The sequence below is a fragment of the Leguminivora glycinivorella genome, chromosome 27, assembly GCF_023078275.1.
Source record: "Leguminivora glycinivorella isolate SPB_JAAS2020 chromosome 27, LegGlyc_1.1, whole genome shotgun sequence".
In the NCBI taxonomy this organism is placed as follows: domain Eukaryota; kingdom Metazoa; phylum Arthropoda; class Insecta; order Lepidoptera; family Tortricidae; genus Leguminivora; species Leguminivora glycinivorella.
In genome coordinates, this window is record NC_062997.1 from 6894035 (window position 1) to 6911721 (window position 17687).

The 17687-nt window shown below is 38.8% G+C and overlaps 1 protein-coding gene across 9 annotated transcripts in view; it reads right to left on the minus strand.

The window, feature by feature from the left end:
• Nucleotides 1-17687, minus strand: part of LOC125240252 (copper-transporting ATPase 1) — a 109009-nt gene that overhangs the window by 15383 nt on the left and 75939 nt on the right. For all 9 annotated transcript variants that reach the window (XM_048148092.1, XM_048148091.1, XM_048148088.1 and 6 more), the window contains 14 exons: nt 16296-16396; nt 15347-15475; nt 14239-14425; nt 13086-13183; nt 12392-12527; nt 10237-10377; nt 9656-9764; nt 8290-8449; nt 6732-6831; nt 6132-6332; nt 4957-5113; nt 3097-3235; nt 2600-2723; nt 803-932 (listed from right to left, as the gene is read on the minus strand). In XM_048148092.1, the coding sequence (XP_048004049.1) occupies nt 803-932; nt 2600-2723; nt 3097-3235; nt 4957-5113; nt 6132-6332; nt 6732-6831; nt 8290-8449; nt 9656-9764; nt 10237-10377; nt 12392-12527; nt 13086-13183; nt 14239-14425; nt 15347-15475; nt 16296-16396 (1912 nt within the window). The remainder of the gene's footprint in view (nt 1-802; nt 933-2599; nt 2724-3096; nt 3236-4956; nt 5114-6131; nt 6333-6731; nt 6832-8289; nt 8450-9655; nt 9765-10236; nt 10378-12391; nt 12528-13085; nt 13184-14238; nt 14426-15346; nt 15476-16295; nt 16397-17687) is intronic.

Below are 17687 nucleotides of genomic sequence, written 5' to 3' on the forward strand. Positions count from 1 at the left end.
CCAAACTAAGCAAAGCTTGTACTATGGGTGCTAAGCGACGATATACATACTTAAATCATAGATTAAATATCTTAAATAGATAAATACATACTTATATACATAGAAAACATCCATGACTCAGGAACAAATATCTGTGCTCATCACACAAATAAATGCCCTTACCGGGATTCGAACCCGGGACCGCGGCGTAGCAGGCAGGGTCACTACCGACTGCGCCAGACCGGTTGCTTGTTGGAATGCTTGTTTTACAAGGGGATAAAGTTGTTGTTTAACCGCACGTGCGTGACACTCGAGGAAGCGAAATCCAATATTGAACCGCGAGCGTAGCGAGTGGTTCAAAAAGTGGAATCTTGAGCGTTGCGGGTGTTTCAAGGTAAGTAGGTTAAACAAACTTTGCCACCAAATGAAACAGTAAAATTTTGACCACGCCAACACGAACAAAATACTAACTGTAAAATATAAAATTAAATCAAACCCATCAATTAATTATAATTCAATATCATAATAGGCTAGTTTCTTACCTATACTTAAGATAAAATATTGTATGCAGTGCACGAAATATAGCCCCAAATAATTAAAAGAAAAATATAGAGAGTAGTTATGTTTGAACATAATTTCTATTTAATAAGTCAAAGAGAAAGATATAAAGTAAATGAATTGACCGTGACGTCACTCCTCAGTATTTCATAAAAATTCCATATTAGCAAATCGTTTTGTCAATTCTTAAAAAGAAGCTGATTTGACTAGCAAGAAACTAGCCTATTGTCCGAGGTGTACCATTTAGATTTGACGAAGTTCTTACCATTAATGGCGGCGAGGACCGCAGTCCTGCCCAGTTGCTCGTCATCGTTGAGCTTCTCCTGAACTTTCCGTCCGACCTTCACGCCGTTGCGAGCCATCCACTCTCTGTTCCCTATCAGCACTACCACTTCCTGCCAAAAATAAAGAAAAATAAAAACATGACCATATCAGCAGAGTTGGGCAAAAAGTAATCGACTAACGATTAACGATTAAAATAAGACGATAGATTAGAACTAGGGAACAAATCAAATTATTTTATTGAATATTTTTTGATTTGTTGTTTTTTTCAAGTAGTCACACTACTATATACAAGGTGCTCGCGAGGAACCCATATAACTTTAACGGCATATTCTTGGTCACATTTTAAGACTAAAATGTCATATAAACTTTTCTAGATTTCGTCTAGTTTCAGAGTTATTGCCAATTAAAAAAAAACATTTCCGTATTGTTACTCAGTAGAAAAGGTTTCTTAACGGCGCTGATGCGCAATTGTGGAGCATCTTAGTCTCACAGTAGTCATTGATAGATGTCAAAATGTGACAAGAAAAACTTCCAAATAATTTGGTTTTTAGAAAAATAAATGAAGGAACTCATTTTAATGGCCAACTTTATGGATAAAAAATTTTTTTATGTGAAAATACGTCCAAAAAAGTAAAAAAAAAAACAAAAAAAAATTTTTTTTTGGCGAAAAATTTTAAAATTCATATAACATTTTTCTTTCTTTTTGCCTCAGAAACGCGTGGTTCAAGTTATGCGGGTTCCTCGCGAGCACCTTGTATAAATTTTAAACTGAAATAGATATCATACACGAAAGAAAAAACGACAAGGCCCACTGGTGGCCGAGCCGGGAATCGAACCCGGGTGTTCAGCTTACGCGGCTAATTAGGTTAGGTTCTTTCGTGTATGATATCTATTTCAGTTTATAACGATAGATTAGTTTTAATCGATTGAAAAGGACGATTAATTAGTTGTAATCGAAGATCTTCGATTAACGTTTTTCGCGAATAAATTAATCGTCGACTAATTTTGACGATTTTTTTTTAATCGACTAATTAGTCGAATAAAAAGTTAATCGATTAATGCCCATCTCTGCATATCAGTAGAAGCTAATATTCGTGGATTTTAACTAAGTATGTTTTTGCATAAATAAGTCGATTAAAAATCCATACTAATATTAAAAATAAGAGAAAATAAGTATGTGTATCTGTTGTTCTTCTTGCACGGCAAAACGGAGCGACGAATTGACGTGATTATTTTAAGTGGAGATAGTTGAAGGGATGTAGAGTGAACTAGAGTGAAATAGCCTACTTTTTGTCTTTTTTGACCCCCCACTTTCCTAATATGGGGGGGTGGAAGTTTTTATAGTGCATTGCGCAATTTTACAATTTAACGCGAGCAAAATCTAGTGAACTAATATATACTAATGTCTCTCGCACCCTTTCGTCGGTGGGTATGAGCGGGCTGAGTATGTGTTGAGCATGCGCTGAACTGAGCGCCGCGTCACCCTCACTATCCCCTTCTGGGGGGCCACTAGTAACCTATACACTAATGTCTCACCCGTTCGTCAGTAGGTATGAGCGCGCTGAGCCTGTGTTGCGCTTGCGCTGAGCTGAGCGCCGCGTCACCCTCACTATCCCCTTCTGGGGGCCACTAGTAACCTATACACTAATGTCTCACCCGTTCGTCAGTAGGTATGAGCGCGCTGAGCCTGTGTTGCGCTTGCGCTGAGCTGAGCGCCGCGTCACCCTCACTATCCCCTTCTGGGGGGCCACTAGTAACCTATACACTAATGTCTCACCCGTTCGTCAGTAGGTATGAGCGCGCTGAGCCTGTGTTGCGCTTGCGCTGAGCTGAGCGCCGCGTCGCCTTCGCTGCCCACCACTTCTACCGGCACCCCGGCCACGACGAACGTAGATCCGGCCCTGAATAGAGAAAAACTGTCATAAAAACCAAAACAAATCTTGATCAACAAGAAAGGATCGATGTAAATCACACAAAAGATGTGCCTCGGACAATGTTCATCAAAAACGGGATAGAAAACAAATTCACTAATTTGTTTTCTATCCCGTTTAGTAGTAAAAAATATGTAAACAATAAATATGTTTCTAGAGCCTGTAATACTTATAATAAATCATATACCCATATTGACTTATTTCAATTCAACCAGTATAAGTTAGTTTAATTTTTAATCACTCAGGCAAGCCGTCGCGATTTAACTTACTCTTATTAGTAATATTCAGCTTCCTCCCCTTGTTGCACAATGTAATTATTATACTGTGCTGTGTGTGTACTCACTCGTATCTGGGCATGTCAACAGGCGGCCGAGGAGGGAGAGTGACTCTAGCGCGTAAACCGCAGCCGGGCGCGGCCACGAAACCGGCGCACGGCGCGGGTGGCGCATCGCCTAACACGCTACGGCAGAACTTCACGATCGCTGCAACAAAACTTGTTTTGAATAGGCGTTTCTAACTCCAGTTTTAGCAGGGGCGGCTCACTCCGCGATTCTATCGCCGCGCTACAAGTACATGCCAGCGGCCGCGAGCTCGCGGCCTAATCAGGGGTGGCGCGTGTTCTCACGGAACGCACGTTCGCACTTTCTAATGTTACTTTACGTCGCGAGTTTTTTTAAGGTTCATATGCTATGTCCGCGTGTGGAATGGCTAATAATGCTTAGTTAAATAGATATCATGAATAAAATAAATACCATAGGACATGTTTACACAGATCTACTATTGATTAAGTCCCCCGAAAAGATTCAATAAGGCTTGTGATGTTGGAACTTAAACAAAAATATATATATACCTAGAAAGTACCCAAAACTTGAATATAATATAGTATAACATTTTATCTGAGTATTAAATCGTTTTAATCCGTAGGCAACCCTATCGCCGGGCGCCGCGCACGTGCGGCTCGTTTCTTTGTTAGAATTTTGTAGGTATTTAAAAAGTCGGCATATCGTGAACATCAAAGCAGTGGGCCTTCTGTACTTGTACTATTATAATATTCTGTGGTTTTAGTATATTTGGCCCATTTTTTTCAAAGTTTTCCACCCCACTTTTTTTGTAACATGGGTATTTTTTACACGATTAATACTCAGAATCGCGAGCTCTTTCGATCCTGATAGGAGAAAAAAAATGTCCCAAGCTTTCCATAAATTTTTTGAACCTTATATTCCGTTACCGCCATACAAAATGTATGAAAAAATGGTAACGGAATGGGGAAAAAACCTTGGGAAACTTTTTTTCTCCTATTAGAATTGAAAGAGCTCGCGATTCTGAGTGGAAACCACATAAAAAATTCCAAATCCAAAAAAAAAGTGGTGTGGACAACTTTTGAAAAAAAAAATGGCCCATTTATGTGATTTGTGCATAGTGAGCATTAAAACACGACAGTTCTCTATTAAATGAGCCGAAACTCGAAAGGCCAGTTTCATAATAAGATACACAAGTGTTCTTCAGACCAAATACAAGATGGCGCGCTCCTAATGGACGCGTTCAGGATACTGTTAAGGCCGTGCTGCACGTTTGCGACCGTGGCCCACAAATGGTCTCGCCGGAAGACCCGCGCTGACCTTATGGTAGCAATATGCTGAGCCGGGACCATTTCGTGGTAAACATTATTTATACTGTTTTTTATATTTGTTTGTATTTTTAACCCCCGATGCAAAAACGACGGGGTGTTATAAGTTTTACGTGTCTGTCTGTCTGTCTGTCTGTCTGTGTGTGTGTCTGTCTGTGGCAACGTAGCTCCCGAACGGATGAACCGATTTGGATTTAGTTTTTTTTTGTCTGAAAGCTGAGTTAGTCGGGAGTGTTCTTAGCCATGTTTCATGAAAATCGGTCTACTATGTAGGGGTCGGGAGTTTTTCAAAATTTTAATTATTAACCCCCACGTATAAACGACGGGGTGTTATAAGTTTGACGTGTCTGTCTGTGTGTGTATGTTTGTCTGTCTGTCTGTGTGTGTGTGTCTGTCTGTGGCAACGTAGCTCCCGAACGGATGAACCGATTTTGATTTAGTTGTTTTTTGTCTGAAAGCTGAGTTAGTCGGGAGTCTTAGCCACGTTTCATGAAAATCGGTCCACTATGTCGCGGTCGGAGGTTTTTTCAAAAATTTAATTTTGTGGTTAGGTTATTCATAACCAAGTCCACTCACCAGAAGCCACAGGGTGCTCCGAGTTGAGCTCGGCCGCCAGTATACATGACAGCACCTCGTGTAACGAGTCGGCGCGGCCGGTCAGCAGCGACACAGCCGCCACGGCGGTGCGGCCCAATGTTATGGTGCCTGTCTTGTCGAAGATCACCGTTTTCACCTGGTTGAAGAAAGTTTAGTTTAATACATACATACAATCACGCCTGTATCCCATAAAGGGGTAGGTAGAGCACATGAAACTACTAAAGCTTCAGTGCAACTCTTGGCAAATAAGGGGTTGAAAGAAAATGAAACTATGACATTGCAGTGACAGGTAGCCAGCCTCTCGCCTACGCCACAATTTAACCCATATCCCATAGTCGCCTTCTACGACACCCACGGGAAGAAAGGGGGTGGTGAAATTCTTAACCCGTCACCACACAGGCAAGGCAAGGCAGGTAGTTTAATAACAGTTTCACAGTCAAAAATGCAAAATTAGCAGTAGTATTAAACTCTTTATTGTACAATTAATAACTAAAAAACTAAATTAGTCTTCTGTGGGTTTGCATGTTTAACCCCCGACGCAAAAACGATCGGGTGTTATAAGGTTAAGATAAGTTTGACTGTCTGTCTATTTGTCTGTGTGTGGGTCTGTCTGTGGCATCGTAGCTTTCGAACGGATGAACCGGTTTAGATTTAGTTTTTTTTTTGTTGGAAAGCTAAATTATTCGGGCGTATTCTTAGCCATGTTTGATGCTCTATCTGTCTCTAGAGATACCAGAGTTGGGCAAAAAGTATTCGACTAACGATTAAAATTAGATGATTAATTTTAATCGATTGAAAATAACGATTAATTGGTTTTAATCGAAGAGCTTTGATTAACGTTAATCGCGATTAAATTAATCGTCGAATAATTTCCAGCGATTAATTTCTTCAATCGATTGATTATTCGAATAATTTCTTCTTGATTAATTTTAGGAACAAATATCAAAACACGATATTTTTTACCCACGACTCAAAAACGACGGGGTGTTATAAGTTTGACGTGTCTGTCTGTGGCATCGTAGCTTCTGAACGGATGAACCGATTTATATTTGTTTTTTTTTGAAAGCTGAATTAGTCGGGAGTGTCCTTAGCCATGTTTCATGAAAATCGACCACTATATCGGGAGGTTTTCAATTTTTTTTTGTTATACATACCTTATGAGCGTTCTCAAGCGGCTCAGCTCCCTTAACCAACAGTCCGTTCCTCGCTCCGACGCCGCTAGCCACCATGACGGCCGTGGGCGTCGCTAGCCCCAGCGCGCAGGGGCACGCTATGGCTAGTACACTCAGTGCGAAGTGGAACGCGGTTTGTACGATTAATTCCCAGTCGGAAAAGCCAGAATTTAAGTAGGAATCCTGTGGACAGATAGAAAGTTAAGATTTTAATTACAAATTATAAACTAATTGGTTTAGAATTTATATCATCACCCTTCTTGCGTTATCCCGGCATTTGCCGCGGCTCATGGGAGCCCGGGGTCAGCTTTGGCAACTAATCCCAAAATATGGCACAAGTTTTTACGAAAGCGACTGCCATCTGACCTAATTGGAATTAGTCGGGTTTCCTCACGTTGTTTTCCTTCACCGAAAAGCGGCTGGCAAATGTCAAAAAACATTTCGTACATAAGTTCCGAAAAACTCATTGCTACGAGCCGGGGTTCGGATTCGAACCCGCGACCTTCGGATTGAAAGTCAGCGCAAGGTACATTGCGACTATGAAATCAGATAAAACAATGGAAAAATGCTCTTAAAACTTACCGGCATGATCTTTTTGATTTCGTCCACATTTATAGCCCCCGTGATGATCCAGCACACCAAAGTAAGGAGAGATAGCCCTATTACTATCGGGACGAAGTACCTGTAATCAAATAAACATGTTTCATACTCTGACACGTCAAACTTGTATTGTAACACCCCGTTGTTTTTGCATCGTGGGTACCTTTAAATTCGTCACAGAGAAAAGTTCCGAGAAGTGCTTCAGAGAATAAAGGAATAAAACGGTGAATAAATGATTAAATAACTAATCGTACCCCGCTATAGTGATTGTCAGCCGCTGTATAGGAGCCTTACTACTTTGTTCATATATTGATTTAAACTAACACGATCTTCACTCATATTATTAAATTAAAACGGGACTTAATCGCGTAAAACTTACGTTTTATATTTAACCCGACGTTTCGGACATGACATTACGTCCGTGGTCACGGGTAGACTGGCTGGGAGTTGTATCAACATCTTCTAGCTGTACGAGTTTTTCGAACTACCCGCACTTGATTGTCATCAGTCACTTTTACGCTAGGGTTGCCACTCTGCCTACATACAACACTCACGACATCCGATGGTATGAGACGGGAAGTTTTCTCACGTTTACACTTGCTAATCACTGGATTCCACGAAGATGAAATCCCTTGCCCTTCATTTTGATTGAAATTACGATGTTTCCTGATTTCAATCGCTTCACGTACTTTCCTGCTATAGTAAAGACGTTCAGTTGAAAGGACTTTGGGATTATGCAGTTCAATCCAGTGGTTCGGTCCTTCAATTCCAATCAAAATGAAGGGCAAGGGATTTCATCTTCGTGGAATCCAGTGATTAGCAAGTGTAAACGTGAGAAAACTTCCCGTCTCATACCATCGGATGTCGTGAGTGTTGTATGTAGGCAGAGTGGCAACCCTAGCGTAAAAGTGACTGATGACAATCAAGTGCGGGTAGTTCGAAAAACTCGTACAGCTAGAAGATGTTGATACAACTCCCAGCCAGTCTACCCGTGACCACGGACGTAATGTCATGTCCGAAACGTCGGGTTAAATATAAAACGTAAGTTTTACGCGATTAAGTCCCGTTTTAATTTAATAATACTTTGTTCATTTTATATCAGTCACATTATAAATGTCACAGGGAATAAATGAATAAAACGGTGAATAAATGATTAAATAACTAAACATACCCTGCTATAGTGTCAGCCAGCCGCTGTATAGGGGCCTTACCGCTCTGAGCTTCTTCCACCAGTCGCACTATGAGTGTCACAGGGAATAAATGAATAAAACGGTGAATAAATGACTAAATAACTAAACATACCCTGCTATAGTGCCTGCCAGACGCTGTTTGGGGGCCTTACTGCTCTGTGCATTTTCTACCTGTCTCACTATGAGTGACACAGGGAATAAATGAATAAATGATTAAATAACTAAACCTACCCTGCTTTAGTGTCAGCCAGACGCTGTATAGGGACCTTCCTGCTTTGTTAATTTCTTATCAGTCTCATTATGAGTGTCACAGGGAATAAATGAATAAACGATTAAATAACTAAACATACCCTGCTATAGTGTCTGCCAGACGCTGTATGGGGGCCTTACTGCTCTGTGCGTCTTCTACCAGTCGCACTATTTGGGCCAGAGTGCTGCATTCGCCTGTGTGAGTGGCGGATACGAGCAAAGCCCCGTGCTGGTTGATACTGCCTCCAATTACCAGGGAATCTGGGGAACAATACAAATATAAGTATAGTAGCTTTTGCCCACGGCTTCGCACGCGTTAGAAAGAGACAAAAAGTAGCCTATGTCACTCTCCATCCCTTCAACTATCTCCAATTAAAAAATCACGTCAATACGTCGCTCCGTTTGGCCGTGAAAGACGGACAAATAAACAGACACACACTTTCCCATTTATAATATTAGTAAGGATGTGGCGTTCTATAAAAAAGTTACTGCAAAATAGCACTAGACCCTACTCATAGTGTTGTGTTCCTGCCGGTGAGTACAGCCTAAAGCGTTAATAACCTAACCACAAAATTAAAATTTTGAAAAACCCCCGACCGCGACCTAGTGGACCGATTTTCATGAAACATGGCTAAGAACACTCTCGACTAACACAGCTTTCAAATGAAAAAAACTAAATCGAAATCGGTTCATCCGTTCGGGAGCTACGATGCCACAGACAGACAGACACACACACAGACAGACAAACAGACAGACATACAGACAGACAGACAGACAGACAGACACGTCAAACTTATAACACCCCGTCGTTTTTGCGTCGGGGGTTAAAAATGCCTTTATTCAGCTGTTATACCGCAAATGTGTGTTACTTGGATGGTGGCGAAGGTGTTCAGCATAAGGTCGCTCTCATAGGCTATTCGGATATAACCTAACCACAAAATTAAAATGGACCGTTTTTCACCAAACATGGCTAAGAACACTCCCGACTAACTCAGCTTTCAAACAAAAAAACTAAATCGAAATCGGTTCATCCCTTCGGGAGCTACGATGCCACATACAGACACACGCACAGACAGACAGACAGACACGTCAAACTTATAACACCCCGTCGTTTTTGCGTCGGGGATTAAAAATATGAGCCGCGAAGGAGTGGTAATAAATTTCGATTAGAATCACATCACGACTGCACTGTCTTCAAAAGTGTATACCTAAATACGTTTTTACATTATCTGATGTCGGATGATATCGGATGTCGGACCGATATCCCAAACATAACAGGCACCATCTTGGATTTTTTCCATTTCAATCCTTCCGACCTCCGATATCAGATGGGATAGTGTGAAAACGGACTAAATCTAAGTTAATAATTTACCAGCTTTGTTTCAGGACAAAGTTTTGTATACCAATCGTAGATTTTTGACACTAAAGTGACGAATAAACCATTATACGTTTATATTGTGAAGTTACCTTTAGTTTTGGCGACGGGCATAGATTCCCCAGTGATAAGAGACTCGTCGCACGTGCTCTGTCCGGATATCACTTTGCCGTCCACTGGGATTTTCGCTCCGGGCACTACCTGAGGAGAAACACAGTAAAGTTTAGACATGACTAAACGCAACAAACAATATCGTTCGACCCCTTGAGTTATTTGTAATACTAGCTTGTGCCTACGGCTTCGCTCGCCTTTAATTCTAAAATAGGTTAGAAAGAGGCAAAAAGTAGCCTATGTCAATCTCCATCCCTTCAATATCCATCGCTCCGTGTGGCAATATTAGTTAGTCAGTGTTTAGATCAAAAGATTCTAGGTTCGGATCCTGGCAGGATCGCCATGTATGGATGGCATCAATTAGAGAAACAGCTTATATATATACTTTATTCTGATGGATGTTAGGCAAGGTACACCACTATATAAGCAGTGCTTACGTACTATATACATAGGTAAATACATACTGCACCAGAATAACAGCATAGAAACATATTTCTGAAGGTTGTTTTAAGAAAATTAACAACTATGTAAAAAATCTAATGATTTTACGAATAAAACTCACTTTCAGCACGTCCCCTCGTTCCACCAGCTCTACGGGAATGTTCTTCTCGCTGAGGACTTGTCCGTTCGCGTCGAGGTTTACCAGGACGGCCTCCGTCGCCTTTAGAGACAGCAGCTTCGATAGGGCTTCTGATGTTTTACCCTGGAAATAGGAAAAACAAGACAATTAAAGATTTTTACACATAAATAGTAAAAAAATAAATAAATACTATAGGACTTCTTACACAGATTGACTGAGTCCCGCGGTAAGCTCAAGGCTTGTGTTGTGGGTACTCAAGACAACCATATTATATAATATACAAATACTTATATATACACGGTGTTTCCGGTATCACTCAAAACCTCAGACACCCCAACTGATTTTTATTTTTTTAAACTCATCTAGAGTATTCATCTTTTAATCTGATCGTTACTTTTTTTTAATTGAATTTTTAATTTTCTGTACAGCTCTACTTGACTTTTAGCTCTACATTCAATAAAATAATTGCTAGCTACCATCATAAACCATAAGACTATTTATTTGTGTACGTTACTGCAACGACATAAGGTTTACCAATAGACAGCTAAGATGTCACTGTAAAACACTTTAAAGCTTTGTCACAGTAAACTTCAAATTGGACAGGTAATCGCAGTAAGCAAATAAACTCAATATTCAAAATGACAAGGTTGTAATTAGGTACGAGTTCAATTTGTTATGACTTATGATATACATTAAGATTAAACTGACAAACAACGTCAAACTAGTAGCGGAAAAAATAATCGTCCAAGTAACCGGCCAGTATTAATACCCCTAAATACTGAAAAAAGGTAAACAACCTCTAGCAATGCGATATACACAATGTTGTATTACGAGTACAATAGAATGGGCGTGCCGTGTAAAAAATAACTAATAATACTAATTTAAATAAAAATATTACCCCCATCAAGATATAGCTCAATCGATTCTACTCTCGATTCTGAACAAACTGTTTTCAGGTTTTTAGTGTTAAGTGAAACACGGTGTATATACATAGAAAACATCTATGACCAAGGAACAAATATCTAAGTTCATCACACAAATAAATGCCCTTACTGGGATTCGAACCCGGGTCCACGGCTTAGATAGACAGATAGATAGATAGATAGATGGATATATAGATTGGTACTAATCATACACTGTCAAACACTGGTAGAATCATGTAAAAAATAAATAAAAAATACAATCCTTCAAATAAAATGTGCAGCTTAGCAGGCAGGGTCACTACACGCTAGGCCAGACCTGTCGTCATGTGATGAATAAATGATTAAAATATTACTAATCTTACCCCGCTATAGTATCAACCGCTGTATAGGAGCCTTACTGCTCTGTGCGTGTTCTAGTCGCACTATCAGCTGTGTACTTACACAGTCACAGTGAATAAATGAATAATTTTGTAAATTTACACAGTCACAGTGAATAAATGATTAATTTTGTAAGGCTACACGGTCACAGTGAATAAATGAATAAATGATTAATTTTGTAATGCTGTTAAAACAAGTTACCTTAGCGATGCGCTCCAGCCATCGTCCCAAAGACACGAACACTAGTAATATAGGCAGCGTATCAAAGAACGTCATAGTACTCGTGTCTTTTTTAAGCAAGAAATTTCAATAAAAATATTGCTTTTGTGTTAATTAGATAAACTTTAAGCGATAATCTACATTCAAAATGTCAAAAAAGTAAATTTTTAGACATATTTCATGCTTAATTGTCGTTACAAAACTGACAGCGAGTTCATTTTTGTTAACGACTTACGCTGATTGGGGAGATCCAAATTCTGAAAATGCCCGTATAGGGGTCTTACTGCCCTGTGCGTCTTCTAGTCGCACTATCAGCTTGTGTACTGTAAGAGGTTTCATATACAGAATGAAACCTTTTACAGCATTTTGATGTTAGTTGACTGGCAGTCCCCGATTTGAATTTGGAATAATAGATAAACGTCAAGGAAAACGAACACTTGACGGGGCATTCAATTAGAAGCAGCGATTGGGAGTAGCTGTTTGTGAGTGTGAGTTAAAGAGTGGTTTAAATGTATGGATGCCGTTCACCAATAGGCCGTCTCTCTTACGGTACTTACACAGTCACAGTGAATAAATGAATAAATGATTAATTTTGCAATGCTATTAAAACAAGTTACCTTGGCGATGTGCTCGAGCCACCGTCCCAAAGACACGAACACCAGTAACATGGGCGGCGTGTCGAAGAACGTCATGGGACTCGTGTCTTTCTGCAGCGCCATCGCCGCCGCCACCACGGCTAGAGAGTACGCGTAACTGAAACAAAAGGGAATTTATTTATTTATTTAATTAAATACCAAACCACAAAATTAAAATTTGGAAAAAAACCCCCGACCGCGACATAGTGGACCGATTTTTATGAAACATGGCTAAGAATAATCCCGACTAACTCAGCTTTCAAACAAAAACAAACTAAATCTAAATAGGTTCATCCGTTCGGGAGCTACGGTGCCACAGACAGACACACAGACAGACAGACAGACGTTTTTGCGTCAGAGGTTAAAAAGTAACACAGCAATACAGTTTACACTAAGGCACTGTGAAACTACAAAATACAAATCAAGACACAAACGATAAATAATACAAAATAAACTCCCGCGAACGCTCCGGCTGTGGAAGCTCCCTGCCGAGGTATTTCCGATGAACTACAGTATGGGGTTCTTCAAAAAGGGAGCGAGTAGATACAAAAGTTTCCTATGGGTCGGCAACGCACATGTAACACGCTTTGAGTTGCAGGTGTCCATAGATTGACGGTGACCGGTTTCTATCGACCGTACCGCCTGTTTGCCACCGACGTGGTATAAAAAAGTGTACCTTATAGTGGTGGTCATAGAGATGAGTACGTCCATGTTGGAAGTGCCGTGGCTTAACGCCTTGTAAGCTTGCTTGTAGAAATGCCAGCCGCCGATGAACTGAAACAAACGTACAAAAAAAAATTGAAAAAAACCTCGACATAGTGGACCGATTTTCATCAAACATGGCTAAGAACACTTCCGACTAAATCAGCTTCAAACAAAAAAAAAGAAATCCAAAACAGTTTATTCGTTCGGAAGCTACGATGCCACCGACAGACACACAGACAGACAGACAGACACGTCAAACTTATAACACCCCGTCGTTTTTGCGTCGGGGGTCAAAAATTAACAAATTACTAAAATAAAGAGAAAGAGAAAATATTTGTTTGCTTAAACTTGGTAATTGCATACAGATGTTTAAAGTAATTACTAATTAAATTGTATCACATGCTTAGCCAAAACAAATATGGCATGCAAATTAACTTAAATCTAAAATATAAAGATTGTACATAATCACACGCAATTCAGAGTTCAATATAAATACATTATAAACACATTTAACTAACCATAATTACATTTAATAAATAATAATAATACGCAATCGCAATTAATAAGAAAAGTTAAATGAAATTACAAAAAGAAAACCTTAAATAATGGCATTAAAATAGCATTCCAAAATTAATTTAAATTCATACATTTACATTATCAGAATAGTGCATAAAATCATTCAAAGAATAAACCTCGTTTATTAATAAAATAAAAATAACAGAATGGTTGAATGAAAATAAACATTGAATGATTGAATGATTGATTTAATGATTAAAAATAAATTATGTAAGAATCTAAGGACGAAAAATGTACAAAAGTGAATGAATAAGTTAAAGAATGGATACGAATAAATATGTTCGAATGAGAATGAGTATTAATGAATAAGAAATCAGATGAACGAATGAACGCCTGCACAGTGGCGAGTAGGAGCATAATAAGATTTTCTAAAACGAATATAAACTAAGGAATGAATAACAACGACCAACTTATCAATCGAATAAAATAATAATATGAAATGATTACGTGAATTCATAAAAACTATGGATAAATGAGACTGATTAAAGACAATGATTTAATGAATAGTATAAATGTATTCATGAATAAACGATTAAATAAGTAATTACCTGAACGGGAGTAGCCAATAGGAACATAATGAGATTTTCTAAGCTCAGGCCAGGCAGTACACAGCACATCTCCCTCGGGTCATGGTGGTGGCCCATATTGGCCATAAAATAGGCCATGGCCACCATACAAGGCCCACCGAACAGGAGGGATATTAGGAACGCGTTCCGCCATTTTTTTATTTCTTCCCTGAAAAAAAAAACTCGGCTTAAGTTGTTAACTAAAATAGATATCATACAGTAAAGAAAAACCGGCTACAGAGCCGGGAATCGTACCCAGGTCTTAGGCGGTTAACGCCTCCATACCACTAGGTCACTCAAACAAGTAAGTTAGTAAATATTCTTTGTTGCACCATTTTACATGTAAAATTATACAGAATATTGAGTGAGAGTACAATTAGGTAAAAACAGGCGGACTTATCGCTAAAAAGCGATCTCTTCCAGACAACCTTAGGGTAGCTAAGATAAGACTACCTTTATAACGACAAGTGCACAATATAACGACAAGTGCACAATTGCACATTATTTACATATTTCAGTCAATAAATCAATAATTGATTGAAATATGTTGATTGATTAATTGATTTCAATATTTCAATCAAAATGAATCGTAGGAAGAAATGGTCGTAAGATACAAATAATTTTACAACTTATTTTAAGCATTAAGGATTGCACTACGAAATGTTTTTTGAAAGATATCAATTGACGAATACGTTTACAGTCTAATATCAAGGTTTACAGTCTAATATCAAGGTTTCTAAGATTAAAAGCGATAGCATTGGAGTTTCAAAAAAAAACGTGATTTCGAATTTTCAATCAATTGTACATTTGTCTACGGTCTCTGTAATCCAAACTAAGATAAATGGGAAAAAGTGTGTGTTTGTTTGTTTGTCCGCCTTCCACGGCAATACGGAGCGATGGAGAGTGACATAGGCTACTTTTAGTCTCTTTCTAACCCGGCACTTCCCTAAAATGGGGGTGGAAGTTTGTATAGAGCGTTCCGTGATTATCGAATCTAACGCGAGCAAAGCTGCGAGCAAAAGCTAGTGAACGAATAAAACAATAATGGAATGAGTGATCGATTGATTTTCCAGTCATAATCTAAACTTACTTGTGTTCTAAATAGTTGGAAGCGCCCTTGCTGTTCGGATTAGCCACGGTCGCCTCGAAACCTAGGTTGTTGATCGCCTCGCATATCGTCCGGGGGCCTATAACCTCTGCGTCGTATTTTACCTTTCCTCTGTAAAAGAACGTCGATTCAATTAATGTTTAAATTTTATTGAAAACATTACAGTAAGCTACATTACATAATTAATCCTACCTGCATATACACCCTGTTTTTATTGAACTCCGTTAACTTTAAGGGAAGGTTCTTTAGGTCAAATACAGTTAATATCTCTAAGAAATTAGCGATTTAAGTTTTACGGTTATTGAGTTATTAAAAAAAATACTGAACACGTGTGTGACAGCCTTTACCACTTCCTAATGTTATTTGTTTTGACATGTGCCGTCAATAACGTCCGTAACGAAATAACGCACCGGTTATTCATTCGAAAACGATTTCGAACTCGCTACTATCGCTATCTCGCCTGAAACACAGGGTACCTATCCTAGATCGGGCAAACGTAAACCATCGCTAATTTTAAGTATTTGTTCGATGTAATGTAAATATGCAATACTTGATTTGTTTTTAATAATTATGTTTATGTTTTAGCATACTTAACTGACTCCAAATCCAAAGAATTTAATGAAATCCCCAGTGAACCGTACGCTTTTTAGCAATACATTTCGAAAAAAAGGCAATATTGTAGCGTAGTCTCGCGTTCTTAAGTTCAATAGGTACTTATTTCAACGGACACTACTACCGTTGCCTCTATGAAATTTCTTGATTATTTCTTTTCTTTTCAATTTTTTTACCCTTATTCAACCCTTATTCATTAGAAAGTTCTGTCATGTTGACTTACGAGTATGTATTTGTAAGAAAAGCACAAAACACCTTTTAACTAATGAGTTCGGTAACTCTTTTACGAATACGGGGGTAAGACTATAAATGAACTTACTTGCTAGTAGTGAGAGCCACGGAACAGGACGCCACGCCGGTCAGTTTAAGTACAGTCTTCTCTATTTTGTTGACGCACGACGCACACGTCATGCCGCGTATCTGTCGAATACATTTGTGATTGAATGACTAAGTACGATACGATTAAATGATTAATTGATTACATTTACGATTGAACGAATAAATTTTAATTAAAGGAAACAATTATGATTGAACGATTATATTTATGATTGAACGAATACATTTGTGATTGTATGAGTATAACATTTTTAATTGAAACAAAAAATTCAGACAATCAAAGTTAATATTTTTTAAGGTAAAGCAAGTAAGGCAACCTGAACAGTATAATTGCGTGTAAGTTATATGAGAATCGTGAAACATACCAATATAGACCTCTCCTTTAATCCACAGAGCCAGCGTGTAAAGTAAAATTAACCAATTAAGGTACAGTGGGGCAAATCTCGAATTTTTTCCACTATTACACTATGATGTTGAGTTCTACATGTATCCACTGAACACGCCTACCATATATAACCGATGGACACTCTATTTAATAATGCAAACATTGTAAAACATGGAAAAAATGGACCAGTTACATTTGCCCCCCCCCCCCCCCCCAGTCGAGATTTGTCCCGCTGTACCTTACACTCAATTATTTAAAACCAAACAGGATTATCTCCAACAAATTCCAATGAAACGGTGTATTGGAGAAGCAATAACTTATAGTTTTGCAACATGATCCAAAATATCATTCAACAATCGCAGGCGATTTCTCACGCCGTGCAGACGGGCCTAAGAGTGGTCATACCGTGAGTTGTATCTCCTTGAGCCCGGTACCGTCGTCCACGCTGATGACTTCAGAAGGAAAGCCGAGTTCAGTTATACTATTTGCGATATCCGTCGCAGAGATCTTCCTGGGGGCATAACTGACCTCCGCCTTGGCAGCCAGGAGGGCTATTAGAATGGAGTCCACACCTGGACACCTGGTATACATACCAGAGTTGGGCAACAAAAAATCGACTAACGATTAAAATTACATGATTAAAAAGTTTGAATAGATTGAAAACGACGAATAATCAGTTCGATTAACGTTAATCGCGATTAAATTAATCGTCAAATAATTTCCAGCGATTAATTTCATCAATCGATTGATTATTCGAATTTTATTTTCTCGATTAATTTTAGAATTTTAGATCAATCGTTTAAGATACTAATTAAATCAATTTCAATCGTATATTAGGTCGAAAAAATTTTTTATCGATTAAAAATTCAATCAATTAATGCCCATCTCTGATACATACAAGTCAAATAGTCATATGTAGTAATTATTTCCGTAAGTCCTCCGCACCCTCGTTGAGCTCTGGCAGCCTTACTCACCTTACTTAAGATGTTG